The following is a 15,329-nucleotide window of genomic DNA, read 5'->3' as shown; positions in this document are numbered from 1 at the left end:
CATTTTTGCTTGATTTAGAACAGAACTCTTCAGCCTTTCAAGGGCCAAAAGTCCCTGAATTGAAAGAGACTTGCTCGCTTGATCAATACCTGACCAGCGATCCCGATCTTTACTAACGTGTGATTTAGGGTGAACACACTGTAGTCCCCCCCACCACAGCTGGAGATCCAAAATAAGGCGCTCACTCCCAATCAGACACTAGACACCTCGGTATAGAAACACTCTTTATTGAAAAAAACAACAACAGAAAACTGCTCTTCCTCCTCAGCATCTCTGAGCCTCAGAGAAGAGGAGGGAGGAAAGGAAATCGGGTCTGTCGTCCGAGGAGTAGGAATGAATCCGGGATCCTACTGGGATCCGGAGTCTGTGGCAGGGGTTTCCTGTCTGATGCATAGACTGGACGTTATCGCTGCTTCAGAGGTTCACTGAAAACAGAGATTTTTAATGTATTGCTAGAAACAAGCGTGGTCCTGCACACAGTTCTGCAGAGGGATTTTGGATCACGAGCGAGGAGGGTTCATTGAAAAAAACATATGGCATAAAGTCGCCTTAAAGTGAACTGTGAGTCAATGCTGGTTTCCTGCTAATTCTTATCCTCTGCTTCCTTCCTGTCCAGTTATAAACGAAATGTATTTAACTTTCGAAAAGAAGGTAGCTGGCAGATCGGGGGTTCATTGAAAAATATATTCATTGAAAAACTTTTTTTTTTGTATTGCTGGAAACAAGTGCAGTCCTAAAAGATACAGGAGGGGGTGGTGGGGGGATGAGTGGATGGATGATTAGCCCAGCTCATTGCAAAATCCGGGGAAGGTCCCATGTGCCAGTATTTTGCATGGGACCTGTCTTCGCAGGTCCGGTCACTGAAGTTTGTTGGAAGGGTCCCAGGGAATCAGATCCCATCATGCATCTGGGCAGTCTGTTGGGGACCTGCTTTGCGGCCCACTTCCAACCGTGTCCTCGGATCGCCGGGCAGTCATCCGGGCCGTGCCACTCTTCGAAATAAACTTCGCAATAGCATTGCCCTTCCTGGTGGTCTTAGAGGTTAGGATTTCTCGCCCTCAGTGTTGTGGCCAGGGTTGATTCCAGGTCAGGGAAAAAATCATCTTTTGCCAGCAGCCATATCACTGTGCAACTCACAGCTGGCAGCCCCACTGACTCTCAGCAGGTGTGGGCCTGGTCGGTACCTGGATGGGAGACTCCTGGGAAAGCTAAGGCTGCTGCTGGAAGAGGTGTTAGTGGGGCCAGTAGGGGGCGCTCACCCTGCGGTCCGTGGGGGTCCCAATGCCCCAGTATAGTGACGGGGACACTACTGTAAAAAAGGCCACCTTCCTGTGTATGAGATGTAGAACCGAGGTCCTGACTCTCTGTGGTCATTAAAAATCCCAGGGTGTTTCTCGAAAAGAGTAGGGGTGTTACCCCCAGCATCCTGGCCAAATTTCCCCCTGGTCTTTACCAGTCATGGCCTCCTAATAACCCCCCCTCTCTGAACTGGCTTCATCACTCTGCTCTCCTCCCCACTGAGAGCTATAGTGTGTGGTGAGAGTACTGGAGCATCATCCAGGTGGGGCTGCACACTGGTGGTGGTAGTGGGATTCCCCGTTACCTGTACAGCGCTTTGAGAGGAGTGTCCAGAAAAGTGCAATTATTATTATCTCGGCCGTCCTGCTGGCTTCTCTCAGGTGGTATGGGCATTTTCCAGTTCCTAGCCCCCTCTCCCTCTCTCTTCTTTACTATTCCCGAGAAACCTAACGAGAGGCCGAGGGGATCTTTCTTTCCTTCCAGGTAAGCGGGATTTTGGTTCAGCAGCTGAGTTCACTTGAAGAGGTGAATCCGAATTCGCCCGCTGGGGGTACCGCTGCCCAGGGAGCGCCCTACACTCTCCCGCCGGCTATGGAGTCCGCATGCGGAGCCCCTTCCTCTTCCCTCCCCTCACTGGTTTTGGGGTTCACGACCTTTTCACCCCTTCAGCAAACTCTGGAATGCGGTTAAAATGCTAACCTTCCTGACAAGCCTCAAAAGGCACTTTTGGAAAAAAACCCAGCCTTCTCCGTGGTTTTCCCCGAGTTTGGGGCCCTGGACTTTTCCAGGAGAACCTCTGGCACCTGCTGGAGACTATGGGGGGATAGACTTGGACCTCGGAGTCAGACGTTGACCATAATCCCCGATTCCCATTCCTCAATCTTGGGGTTGGAGGGGTGACTTTGGAGGTGCCCAAACTGTTTCAGTACACAATCTCAAATATCTCCCTTACTACTGCTCCAGTGCCAAACCGGCCCAGGCCACCAGAGGGCGCTGTTTCTCCTGTTTTGGGGGGGAGAGGTAAGAAACAGGTTCTAGAGATCCACAGTTCTGCAGGGCTGATTTAAAGGGTCAGTGGTCAAAAATGTGGAACAGGTACTGATTAGGATAAGAACTTGTCCATCCGGGTCATTCAGGCCCAAACTAGAACAGAACCTAAAAGACTTGAAGAGTCTCTTGGAATGGAGAGAGGAGAGCAGGGCTCTGAGCTATGTCCTTCTGCAGACAGGAGGAGAGAGGAGAGAGTCCCAGAGAGAGGAGAGCAGTTGGAGACAGGAGGAGAGAGGAGAAAGTCCCAGAGAGAGGAGAGCAGTTGCAGACAGGAGCAGAGAGGAAAGAGTCCCAGAGAGAGGAGAGCAGTTGGAGACAGGAGGAGAGAGGAGAGAGTCCCAGAGAGAGGAGAGCAGTTGCAGACAGGAGGGGAGAGGAGAGAGTCCCAGAAAGAGGAGAGCAGTTGCAGACAGGAGCAGAGAGGAGAGAGTCCCAGAGAGAGGAGAGCAGTTGCAGACAGGAGGAGAGAGGAGAGCATTTGCAGACCGGAGGAGAGAGGAGAGAGGAGAGAGTCCCAGAGAGAGGAGAGCAGTTGCAGACAGGAGGAGGAGAGCAGTTACAGACAGGAGGAGGAGAGCAGTTACAGACAGGAGGAGAGAGGAGTGCAGCTGCAGATAGGAGGAGACAGGAGTGCAGTTGCAGACAGGAGGAGAGAGGAGAGAGTCCCAGAGAGAGGAGAGCAGTTACAGACAGGAGGAGAGAGGAGAGTGTCCCAGATAGAGGAGAGCAGGGCTCTGAGCTGTGTTCCTCTGCAGACAGGAGGAGAGAGGAGAGAGTCCCAGAGAGAGGAGAGCAGTTGCAGACAGGAGAGAGGAGAGCGTCCCAGAGAGAGGAGAGCAGTTGCAGACAGGAGGAGAGAGGAGAGCAGCTGCAGACAGGAGGAGAGAGGAGAGCAGCTGCAGACAGGAGGAGAGTAGGAGGGAGAGCTTATCGCTGAGTTCATCTCAGTGCACAAGAGAGACAGATGGGCGAGAGAGAGAAAGGTGAGAAGGAAGAGCGAGTGGGAGGGAGTGAAAGTGTAAGCAAGGGTGATGAAAGAGAGAGAGGAAATGGTGGAGATCAGACGTGAGAGAGAGGCACACACACATAGAGAGAGAGAGAGAGAGAGAGAGACCGGCCTCATGTCCTGACTAGCGGCAGCAGAGCCATGATGAGCAGGACGGACAGAGGCAGGAGGAGGAGGAGGGAGAGGGCCAGCGGCCAGGACAGGGGGCCTGGAGGCCGCAGGGCAGACCCCCGGACCTGCTCCGGCTTGGAGGGGGTGCAAACTGTCATCCCGGAGGAGCCCCGACATAGCACCAGAGGGCGCACCTGAGACACGCTCTCCTGTCAGAGAGAGAGAGAAAGAGAGAGAGACAGGACAGGTCAGTGCTGTCTGCTTGAAGTGCTGGTAGAGTTGAAGAGTCTTTTTAAACTCTGTACCTCCTGTACAACCTGTCTTGGAGTTTGGCTACTATAATGGAACAAGTAAATGTTTATTCCCTGCTGAAAAGAAACACAATGTTTAGGTTGTGGAGCCTTCTTCAGAAGAAGGCTCCACAGCCGAAACATTGTGTTTCTTTTCTTCTCTTTTCAGCAGGGAATAAACCTTTACTTGTTCCTTTGCGACGCAGCTCCCTACTTAAACTACTTCTGGCCAATATAGCATCCAGTATACACGCTGCAGTGCTATAGGACAGTATAAATCCAGGAGTATCTTCCTAGAGGTATGGATACTGGTACTGGAAGCAATACACGCCACAGGGTGCTAACATTATCTCTGACCACTAGGGGGACACGTGAAAGCCAACATGGTCACACAAACCCAGTGCACCATTCCCTGGGTTATATGTGCTCACAGGAACACACTGCCCATTACCCCTTTACATTTCAGAGCCCCCCAGTTTACTGTGTATATACTGTAAACAGGCAAGGCGGGAGTCTAGTTCCGTGCACTACAGTTACCCTCTCTACCTCCTCTATAGTGCGGTTGTGGGTGCGGTGAGGGCTCAGCCGCAGGCTCCAGCGATGCACCCTGTGGCTCCGCCCCCCGTCGTCCTCGCTCTCCGTGGTGTCCTGTTTGGTGATTCGCTGTCGGCGACGGCGCTTGGAGCTGATTCGCTGCAGGGACTCCGCCTCCCGCAGCCTAGCCAATCAGAGCGAGGAGGAGGAGACGTGACAAAGAGACCCCACCCTCACCATGCCACTCCTTCTCTCGTGCTTCTCTCATGACAGGCTTCCGGTTGGTTTCTATAGATCACGAACTACAGCAGAGGAGCCATGGTAGCTCAGACGGCAAGGGCATCTAGCTCCTGAGCGGAGGGTCCTGGGTTCAATCCCAGGTAGGGCCAAGCGATGTAGCTTGCTCTAATTCCTCCTACATGGCTCTCAGGTCCACTCAGCCTGCTTTCCAAATCCTTTTCAGGATTAATGAAGGGTTAATCCTTCTAGGGGTAATAGGCTGGCTGGGGTGTGATGCTGACCACATCACCTCCACCTCCAGTGTTGGCCCCTTGACCCCTTGTCCCCCCCCCTTCCTGGGGGGCCTTTATGGTCTGAAAAGGGACCAACCTATTACACTGGATGGTATTTTGGGCATTCTGTTTGTGAGTCTCTCTCTATATGTCATTCTGTTTGTGAGTTCTGTGCCTGCACGTGTCTTACTCTTGTTGTTTGCCTTGTCTAAACCAGCGAGCTTCACTTACACAACTGCAAAGCTCTCCAGGTCTCTGCTGGTGCTCAATCTGCCTGGGCTCTTGATAACTTAACCGAGTCAATTATTGGCTCAACTGGACTGAATTAACAGCTGCTCCCAGGTCTTTCGTCGTTGAGAAGCTTGTGGTCCAGGGTGGCGCAGTGGTCAGTTCCGGACCTGGAGTGCTGTCTGTGTGGAGTTTGCATGTTCTTTCTGTGTTCACATGGGTCACCTCCCACAGGCTGGTAGTTTAATTGGCTGCTGGGAAAAATTCCTCTTATGTGAGTGTGTGTGTGTCCTGTGCTGGACTGGCGTCCCGTCCAGGGTGTACCCTGCCTTGAGCCCGTTGCCTGCTGGGATAGGCTCTGGCTGCCCTGCAACGCTGTACTAGATGGAGTGGATAGAAAGGGGATGGATGGAGTTTGTGGTCCCTGTAAAACCCGCAGGCCAACGTCCCTCCGGGACCAGGAGAGAGAGAAACGGTCAGTCCTCCTGCTGGGAAGGCTCAGCTCTGGGTTGTCCGCACGCACCTGTTGTCGGTGTCTTCTATGTCCGCATCAGCATCGCTCTCTCCCTGGGGCGCCGCCTGACTGCTCTCCGGCTCCGTCAGCACCTCCTGGCAGGGGGACACGGCGTCAACGACCCCACTCGAACCCCCAGCCCCCAGAAGGCTCAGGAAACAAGCCGACAAGCCTCAGATCTCAGAAAGCAGGGAGGGCCCATCACTGGGGTACAGCTCCCCTCTACTGTGGACATTTTTAAAGCTCGCCGTCTCAGGAAGGCTGGGAATATCGCTAAGGACACCAGTCTTCCTGGTTTCTCCCTTTTCTCCCCCCTGCCCTCTGGGGAGCGTTATAGGAGCAGAAAGACACGTACCCTGTACGTCCAGATTCAGAGACACTTTCTTCCCACAAGCTGTCAGATGACTGACAATTACTACCCCTATTACCGGCGCACTGACACTTACTACCCCTATCCCATTGGCCCTTACCAATCATGGCCTCCTAATAATCCCCATCTATGAAATGGCTTCATCACTCTGCTCTCCTCCCCACTGAGAGCTGATGTGTGGGGAGCGTTCTGGCGCACTATGGCTGCCATTGCATCATCCAGGTGGGGCTGCACACTGGTGGTGGTGGAGAAGAGTCCCCATTACCTGTAAAGCGCTTTGAGTGGAGTGTCCAGAAAAGCTCTATATAAGTGTAAGCAATTCTTATAAATTAATTATTATTACTGGCTCACTGACACTACCCCTATTACTGGCTCACACTGGTGGGGTTTTCTTTTTGCTTGTACTGAGTTTTAATAAAGCTGTGTTTTGGCGATTCCTTAATGACTTTATATAGGGGCCTACGTGCAAATGTTAGATTGCACTAGTGCAAGTGACAAATGGACCTGAACTGTACCGACAAAATGCATGCGGATCTAGACGTGCACACCCGTTCGCGCACACACTCATTGCCGTCACCGGACGCTCGGGGAAACGTACCTCGGTACCGTACCCTTCGGAGAAGCGAGCCGCCAGCCCTCGGCAACATCCGCTCCCTTCGCTCTTGGCGTGGGGCTGCTGGGAACAGCGCAGGGAAACACGTGACTCTGGCCCTCAGCCAATGGTCTTGCACACGTGGCAGGAAGGAGCTGTAAATCTCCTCTCTAAGGCACCAGCCTCCTCAGGAGGTTTCTCTGCTGTTCACATGACCCACAAATCTGGAAACGTGTCTCTCTGGGGTCCTGCAGAGCAGAACTACTGACCACCGAGCACACAGACAGCTTCTCAGAATTCAAGAAACAGACAGATGGAACCTTATTTACCTGGCCCTATGAGGGTTAATGGCAAGGGGCTCCATTTCTGATCATGGCTACTTCTGGTGAGAGACAGCATGGAGAAACAGACCCTAATGAACAAAAGGCTCACTGTCCACAGCCTGGACACAGAAACTGGACACAGGCAGACCTGGCTGCCCAGAGAGGACAGGCTCAGTGACCACAGCCTGGACACAGAAAATGGACACAGGAAGACCTGACTGTCCAGAGAGGACAGGCTCAGTGATCACAGCCTGGACACAGAAACTGGACACAGGCAGACCTGGCTGTCCAGAGAGGACAGGCTCAGTGACCACAGCCTGGACACAGAAACTGGACACAAGCAGACCTGGCTGTCCAGAGAGGACAGGCTCAGTGACCACAGCCTGGACAAAGAAACTGGACACAGACACAGACCTAGCTGTCCAGAGAGGACAGGCTCAGTGACCTCAGCCTGGACACAGAAACTGGACACAGACCTGACTCCAACTGCCAGCAGGTAGAAGTAGGGATGGAGATGCACTTTCTGCTGCACTGTGAGAAATACTCTGGGATTAGAGAAACATTCATCCCTAAACTAAATAAATTTCAGCCCAGAATTCCCAGATGGAATCAGAATAGCTTCCAATCCTGAGGCAGACCGACCCCCTGTAACAGCTCGAGAAACAGAGCGTGAAACTCTCCAATAATAACAAAGTAAGAAGAAGAAATGAATGAGACCAACAAGAAGAACTGTATTGTTGGAAATGTTCAGCTAATTGTTCTTGCTTTGTCACCACAATAACACATCGGCGTGGCAAGTTACAGCCCTGCCATGTTTACAGCTTAGCTAATTAGTCACCAGTTCTTAAAAAGCACCACATAACAGTCATCAAAAAAGCGACAGCAAAAGTAACAATGAATAAATGCATAAAACCACTCTCTCTCGCGAGCTGCCTATTGCCTTAGTATTCTGGCAGAACAACTCACTCTGCTCTCCTCTCCACTGAGAGCTGGTGTGTGGGGAGAGTACTGGAGCATCATCCAGGTGGGGCTGCACACTGGTGGCGGTAGTGGGATTCCCCATGACCTGTAAAGCGCTCAGAGTGGAGTGTAAGCAATTTATATAAGTGTAAGGAATTGTTATTATTCTCTGAACCCAGGACCTGTTTCCTGCCTATCCCGTCTTACCCTCCCTTTCTGTCTTCCTCAAATTCTCATTCAGTTCAAATTCAACAAGTCTTATTGGCATGACTGATGAATTCAACGGGTGCCAAAGCCGACAAAATTAACCCAACACTTAGTGTATAAACATATCTTTGGACATTTTCATACACGTAACATAAAACATTATTAAGAGACAGGCTCACTGTCTGCTCCTCAGGCTGTGACAGGAGATCACACACTGTATTATTATTATTGAGAGACAGACTCACTGTCTGTTCATCAGGATGGGACAGGAGATCACACACTGTATTATTATTATTGAGAGACAGGCTCACTGTCTGCTCCTCAGGCTGACAGGAGATCGCACCCTGTATTATTATTATTGAGAGACAGGCTCACTGTTCCTCAGGCTGGGCTGGGACAGGAGATCACACACCGTATTATTATTATTGAGAGACAGGCTCACTGTCTGTTCCTCAGTCTGTGACAGGAGATCACACACTGTATTATTATTATTATTATTATTATTATTATTATTATTATTATTATTGAGAGACAGGCTCACTGTCTGCTCCTCAGGCTGTGACAGGAGATCACACACTGTATTATTATTATTGAGAGACAGGCTCACTGCCTGTTCCTCAGGCTGTGACAGGAGATCACACACTGTATTATTATTATTGAGAGACAGGCTCACTGTTCCTCAGGCTGACAGGAGATCACACACTGTATTATTATTATTATTATTATTATTATTATTATTATTACAGAGAGACGGGCTCACTCCCTGTTCCTCAGGCTGGGACAGGAGACCACAGGCTGGGCAGCTGCTCTGTTGAGTTTCCTGCCCCAGCAGGACTGGAAGCGGTCCTGGCAGGTGTGGGAATTCGGGGAACTCTCCCTATCTCCCTGTCTGAGACTGAGAGAGGGGTTACAGCTGCACGAGTGGGGCCGCACTGCCAGGAATGCGCGGCATTCCTCCTGCAGCACGCAGCCCTGACACTGTGGGCATTGCCGCCTGAGAGTGGAGGCTCTGATGTCCAAGTACGGTGTGAGTCCTCTGGGGTGTGTGCTCCTCAGCATTGACTCCGAGAGACACTGCCTTTAATCAGGGAACCACTGTCTATCCCCTCCTCTCGGCCCTCCAGTTAACTCCTGTCCCACTGAGTGTCTCAGTGTCACTGTCACTCTCTCACTGTGTCTCCTGTCCTCTTGTGTGTGTTTATCACTGAGGGATTCTCTGTGATCTCCTCTCTCTCACTGTGTCTCCTATCCTGTTGTGTGCGTTTTTACTGAGGGATTCTCTGTGATCTCCTCTCTCTCACTGTGTCTCCTGTCCTCTTGTGTGTGTTTATCACTGAGGGATTCTCTGTGATCTCCTCACTCTCACTGTGTCTCCTGTCCTGTTATGTGTGTTTATTACTGAGGGATTCTCTGGGATCTCCTCTCTCTCAGTGTCTCCTGTCCCGTTGTGTGTTTATTACTGAGGGATTCTCTGTGATCTCCTCTCTCTCACTGTGTCTCCTGTCCTGTTCTGTGTGTTTTTACTGAGGGATTCTCTGTGATCTCCTCTCTCTCTCGCTGTGTCTCCTGTCCTATCCCTCACCTTTTAGTGAGGGATTCTCTGTTATCTCCTTTCTCTCACTGTGTCTCCTTTCCTATTGTGTGTGTTTTTAGTGAGGGATTCTGTTATCTCCTTTCTCTCACTGTGTCTCCTCTCCTGTTGTGTGTGTTTAATACTGAGGAATTCTCTGTGATCTCCTCTCTCTCACACTGTGTCTCCTGTCCTGTTGCATGTGTTGATGGCTCAGGGACGCTGTGGTCTCGGTAATAAATATATACAAGGGGACAGTGCACTCAGCTCCAATGTGTTGATGGTTTGAAACCTGGGGGTGTGGTGGTAGGGGGCCACTATCACACACTTCAGAGCTATTTATAGACCAGGGTTATTGTTAGTCAGGCCTGAAGGCAGAGAGTGAGGACTGGGGGAGGGGGGAGAGAAAGATTCAGGGACAAGGATCACATTGAGAGGGCAGGGATATGCCTGGAGAAAGAGGAATGGAGAGGCTGAGACACTGAGGGAGCAGAGACACACAGCAGGAGATGGAGAGAGAGACACTGAGAGAGCAGAGACACACAGCAGGAGATGGAGAGAGAGACACTGAGAGAGCAGAGACACACAGCAGGAAGACGGAGAGAGAGACACTGAGGGGGCAGAGACACACAGCAGGTGATGGAGAGAGAGACACTGAGGGAGCAGAGACACACAGCAGGAGATGGAGAGACACTGAGGGAGCAGAGACACACAGCAGGAGATGGAGAGAGAGACACTGAGGGAGCAGAGACACACAGCAGGAGATGGAGAGAGAGACACTGAGGGAGCAGAGACACACAAGAGAGAGAAAGAGGGACTGATGGAAAGGAAAGAGAGAGGAGAAAGGGACATTGGATGTGACCAGTATGCAGTACTTACATGTCTCTGTAGGTCACAGTGGGTACACTGACACCTCCCACACACTCTCTCTGTCCCTGCTGTCTGCTGGGCACAGCCCAGATGGCACAGTGTCTCCACATCCACAGTCCCATCTTTAACCTCCCCCTGAGTTAGAGAGAGACAGGGGTCAGTTCAGAATGGAGACTACTATTACCCTGAACTCACCAGCACGCACACACTGTCACACCTGACTGTACTGTAGACACTACTAGTGTCACTACTGTCCCTCTCCTTTCACACTGAACTCACCAGCACACACACACTGTCACACCTGACTGTACTGTAGACACTACTAGTGTCACTACTGTCCCTCTCCTCTCACACTGAACTCACCAGCACACACACACTGTCACACCTGACTGTACTGTAGACACTGCTAGTGTCACTGCTGTCCCTCTCCTCTCACACTCACCCTGAGCTCACCATCACACACACTGTCACACCTGACTGCACTGTAGACACTACTAGTGTCATTGCTGTCTCTCCTCTCACACTCACCCTGAGCTCACCATCACACACACACTGTCACACCTGACTGTACTGTAGACACTACTAGTGTCACTGCTGTCCCTCTCCTCTCACACTCACCCTGAACTCACCAGCTCACACACATTGTCACACCTGACTGTACTGTAGACACTACTAGTGTCACTGCTGTCCCTCTCCTCTCACGCTCACCCTGAACTCACCAGCACACACACACTGTCACACCTGACTGTACTGTAGACACTAGTGTCACTGCTATCTCTCTCCTCTCACACTCACCCTGAGCTCACCAGCACACACACACACAGTCACACCTGACTGTATTGTAGACACTACTAGTGTCACTGCTGTCCCTCTCCTCTCACGCTCACCCTGAACTCACCAGCACACACACACTGTCACACCTGACTGTACTGTAGACACTAGTGTCACTGCTATCTCTCTCCTCTCACACTCACCCTGAGCTCACCAGCACACACACACACAGTCACACCTGACTGTATTGTAGACACTACTAGTGTCACTGCTGTCCCTCTCCTCTCACGCTCACCCTGAACTCACCAGCACACACACACTGTCACACCTGACTTTACTGTGGACAGACACTATCATTGTCATCCCTATGTCAAATACTTAAAGACGCTTTCTGTGGTGAAAATCTCTGGGAAAGTGATGCTGGGATGGATCAGTGTGAAGTCATAGCTTGTGTCCCCACGGCCGCCCAGAGCGTTACATAATGATTCCTGGAAGCGCCGCAGCCCAGCACAGACTGAACCAGAAAACAGCCGGCGCTGCAGTGAGAGCTGATGTTACGCAAAAGGAGCGAAACGGTTCACCGGCCATGGGAGAGACACCGGTTTCTGAAGAGCTGCGCCGTGCGGACGGGGCGCTGCGCAAGAACACCAAGCACAGAGCGGAGGGGGCCCCAACACCACAGGACGCCAGCCTTTCTCCTTTCTCCCTCACTGTGTCTCCTGTCCCGGTCCAAAACTACTGCACTCTTACCATTAAAGTTCATCATAAAGCAATTAAGGTAACTGTCAGGTAAGTAATTAAGTGCAATTAAGGTTACCAGTAACTGTAAGGTAAGTTATTAAGGTAATGAATTAAGGTAAGGTAATCATCATCATTAACAACAAGAAGCACAACAACAACAAGAAGCACAACAACAACAATAATAATGCCTGAGGGTTTTGTTTCGGACAGGCGCTGAGCAAGCCCACGCACACGCACACGCACATGCACACGCAGGGGGGTGACAGAGAGGTACTGTACCCCGCACTCCTGCTCGGAGCTGTCCGGCGAAGACAAGAGCTCAGCCGTGTCGCGCCTCATGCTCGCGGGTGGGGTGAGGGGTCAAGGGGGGGGGGGGGGGTCAGGATCACTCCGAGCCCACGAGCTGATCAACACGCGCCGCTCAGCGAGCCATGCCCCCCCTGAACTCGAAGCAGCCGGACTCCTCTGGGCTCCGCGCAAAGCCAGACGCCGCCCGGACACGGACTTGACGAACTTCCCAGTGGGAAAACGAGTTTAAAATCCCAGGAGCTCGGCAGCGCACTGTCGTCGGTCTGGTGTCCTCGCTGACAGAGCCGTTACCCAGCGGCTCCTCCTGCTGTCTGGGATACTTAAAAATGGAGAGAATTTAAAAAAAAAAGATCAGAGTATAATCCTCGTTTTTGTTTTTTTGTCCGCACGTTGTCCGTTAAACCTACAGCCAGGAATCAGTGGCGGTATTTCCTAGTTCTGAGCCCAAGTGTCGTTTCGTATGGGGCGGTTTGATTTTTTTCTTCTTCTTCAGCTCCGAGAATATTGGTGATAAACGCAACAATATCTCCCTGAAATGTGCGTTAGTTCTCTCTGCTAGCGCGCATCTGCTCAACTCCTCCGCACAGCGCTCCGAGCTGAGGCTGCCCTCAACTCCGGGCTGGCTCATGAACTCGCTGCGACAGCTGAATATTTCATTCTGTTCTTCGCTATTTCGCCTTTTTTTTCGTCCGCCTCGCTTTTAAAGAAAATCTGCAAACGCATGATTTACAACAAAAAAGTCTAGATGCTCCTGGGCAGAGACGGCGCCGTCTTATTATAACGCCGGGGCGCTCCTACGTCGGCGCGTTAAAATGGAAGCCAAACTTATCGTCTAAAATAAATAGCATCGTAATCCGTGCGCTCAGCTGCTGTCGCTGCGTGTTCAACTCGCTTGACAGGCCGGCTGCGGGGACGCGCGCAAAAAAATCCCACAGCCGGAGGCAGCGGGAGGGGAGGAGGGGGGGGGGGGAAGCGCGTCCCCGAGGAAGAGGGTGGGAGGACGGGAAGCGAGGGGGCGGAGTCACGAATGTGAAAGATTGACGTCACTGTGGCTGGGGGGGCGTGGTCACAAAGAGGATCTGCCTATCGGTGGAAGAGCTGCAAGAATAAGGCTGGGTTAATATATCGGGACACGCCCCCTTGGCCCTTTCAAGTCGGTGATTGGAGGGCGGAGAACGCTTCCAGCCAATCGCGAGGAAGAGAAGGAATACACAATAAAAACCAGCGTGGTGCGGTTGTTTGTGTTGTAACAGCCAGGAAGTGTATGGTGTTTCCTTGCAAAACATATCCGAGTGAGCAGAACACATTGGAATAGCTGGATATTGGTACGTAGTTCTCCCTTGTAAAAAATTTCTCAGCGTTTAAAGGCATCTTTGCTATGGAACTCGTGAGAAGTGAACTGATGGAGGAGCAGGGTGAACACAAATAGATGCGTTCAAGATGCTGTCTGCCTCCTGCCCTCCTTATCGCCCCCGCAGATCCTGCTACCTCCCCAGGGAGAGAGGTTTTCTGAAGCATCCCTTCTCCAAACAACTAATTAAACTGCAGCAATTTTGCCTAATTGGCCTGTGATCAGGGACAGGAGATGTTGTCTGTTGCTTGCTGTTCACGCCCTTTCCCAGAATATGTACTGTAACTCCCCAGAAGAGCTCAGTGCAGCCCTCTCCTCTTTCCGAGAGAGAGCATTGACCATCAACTTCCAATAAAGAAACAAATGAAAAGAAGCTGTTGATTGCTTGGTTACTAGTGTAGCAGTTGTCACACATATAATATGGCTGTCCAGTCCTGGTCCTGGAGGGGTCAGTGTGTCTGCAGCAGGGCTGTCCAGTTCTGGTCCTGGAGGGGTCAGTGTGTCCGCAGCAGGGCTGTCCAGTCCTGGTCCTGGAGGGGTCAGTGTGTGTGTCTGCAGCAGGGCTGTCCAGTCCTGGTCCTGGAGGGGTCAGTGTGTGTGTCTGCAGCAGGGCTGTCCAGTCCTGGTCCTGGAGGGGTCAGTCAGTGTGTCTGCAGCAGGGCTGTCCAGTCCTGGTCCTGGAGGGGTCAGTCAGTGTGTCTGCAGCAGGGCTGTCCAGTCCCGGTCCTGGAGGGGTCAGTGTGTGTGTCCGCAGCAGGGCTGTCCAGTCCCGGTCCTGGAGGGGTCAGTGTGTGTGTCCGCAGCAGGGCTGTCCAGTCCCGGTCCTGGAGGGGTCAGTGTGTGTGTCCGCAGCAGGGTTGTCCAGTCCCGGTCCTGGAGGGGTCAGTGTGTGTGTCCGCAGCAGGGCTGTCCAGTCCTGGTCCTGGAGGGGTCAGTGTGTGTGTCCGCAGCAGGGCTGTCCAGACCTGGTCCTGGAGGGGTCAGTGTGTGTGTCTGCAGCAGGGCTGTCCAGTCCTGGTCCTGGAGGGGTCAGTGTGTGTGTCTGAAGCAGGGCTGTCCAGTCCTGGTCCTGGAGGGGTCAGTGTGTGTGTCTGCAGCAGGGCTGTCCAGTCCTGGTCCTGGAGGGGCCAGTCAGTGTGTCTGCAGCAGGGCTGTCCAGTCCTGGTCCTGGAGGGGTCAGTCAGTGTGTCTGCAGCAGGGCTGTCCAGTCCTGGTCCTGGAGGGGTCAGTGTGTGTGTCTGCAGCAGGGCTGTCCAGTTTTTTTATACAGTTTATCAATGGCTGACCACAGTACAGTACAGTATTTATGCTCCAGTGTTATTACCAGTGACCCAGGTTGTAAATATTGGATTCTATCTTTAAGCAAAGTAAACTTTGTGTTATATATATAACTTTATTGTCCATCCAAAATTTTTGTATTTGGCATTATCGTACAAAGCTACAAAAACACAGATAACACTCAACATAAAATAAAAACAAAAAAATAGTCCTAAAAATGCAATAACATGCACCTCTCTTTGCCAGTATTACACTACCGTAACTCCATACAGGAAACTTAGCTGTGTTGAATATACCCACTGTAGAGGGAACAGACATGCCTCAGAGTTGTACCTGAAGTCAGAGGTGTAAAAGGTGAACAGGAATGGAGCAAGGACAGTCCCCTGTGGAGCCCCAGTACTGCTAACAACCTGTTCGGACACACAGCTCTGTAGCCGTACATA

General features: G+C 51.8%; 1 protein-coding gene across 8 annotated transcripts; it reads right to left on the bottom strand.

Annotated features, from left to right (window-relative positions):
• Positions 1–214: 214 nt before the first annotated feature.
• Positions 215–13,150, bottom strand: LOC148833607 (uncharacterized). Of its 8 annotated transcripts, none has more exons than XM_088916130.1 (6): positions 12,228–13,150; positions 10,446–10,571; positions 6,513–6,590; positions 5,554–5,639; positions 4,294–4,474; positions 215–3,675 (listed from the first exon to the last, which is right to left on the bottom strand). In XM_088916130.1, the coding sequence occupies exons 1-6, from the start codon at positions 12,285–12,287 to the stop codon at positions 3,469–3,471; spliced, it is 738 nt and encodes a 245-aa protein (XP_088772256.1). In that variant the 5' UTR covers positions 12,288–13,150; the 3' UTR covers positions 215–3,468. The 8 variants fall into 8 exon arrangements, with proteins under 8 accessions (XP_088772256.1, XP_088772257.1, XP_088772258.1 ...); XM_088916131.1 differs by having other exon boundaries at positions 6,513–6,587; XM_088916132.1 differs by having other exon boundaries at positions 4,303–4,474; positions 6,513–6,587.
• Positions 13,151–15,329: the final 2,179 nt, after the last annotated feature.

This window comes from Atractosteus spatula, chromosome 5, assembly GCF_055471065.1.
Source record: "Atractosteus spatula isolate fAtrSpa1 chromosome 5, fAtrSpa1.hap1, whole genome shotgun sequence".
In the NCBI taxonomy this organism is placed as follows: domain Eukaryota; kingdom Metazoa; phylum Chordata; class Actinopteri; order Semionotiformes; family Lepisosteidae; genus Atractosteus; species Atractosteus spatula.
This window is presented reverse-complemented; position numbering and strand designations above follow the sequence as displayed.

Bases quoted from the DNA above. Each gene is read 5' to 3' on its own strand.
- LOC148833607 (XM_088916128.1), bottom strand. From the start codon at position 10,558: ATGGGACTGTGGATGTGGAGACACTGTGCCATCTGGGCTGTGCCCAGC. The intron at 6,588-7,795 runs GTGAGTTGTTCT...TGTTCCCAGCAG, and splicing joins TCAGTGGAGAGGAGAGCAGA to CCCCACGCCAAGAGCGAAGG. The intron at 3,676-4,293 runs GTAACTGTAGTG...TCTCTCTGACAG, and splicing joins CTATAGAGGAGGTAGAGAGG to GAGAGCGTGTCTCAGGTGCG.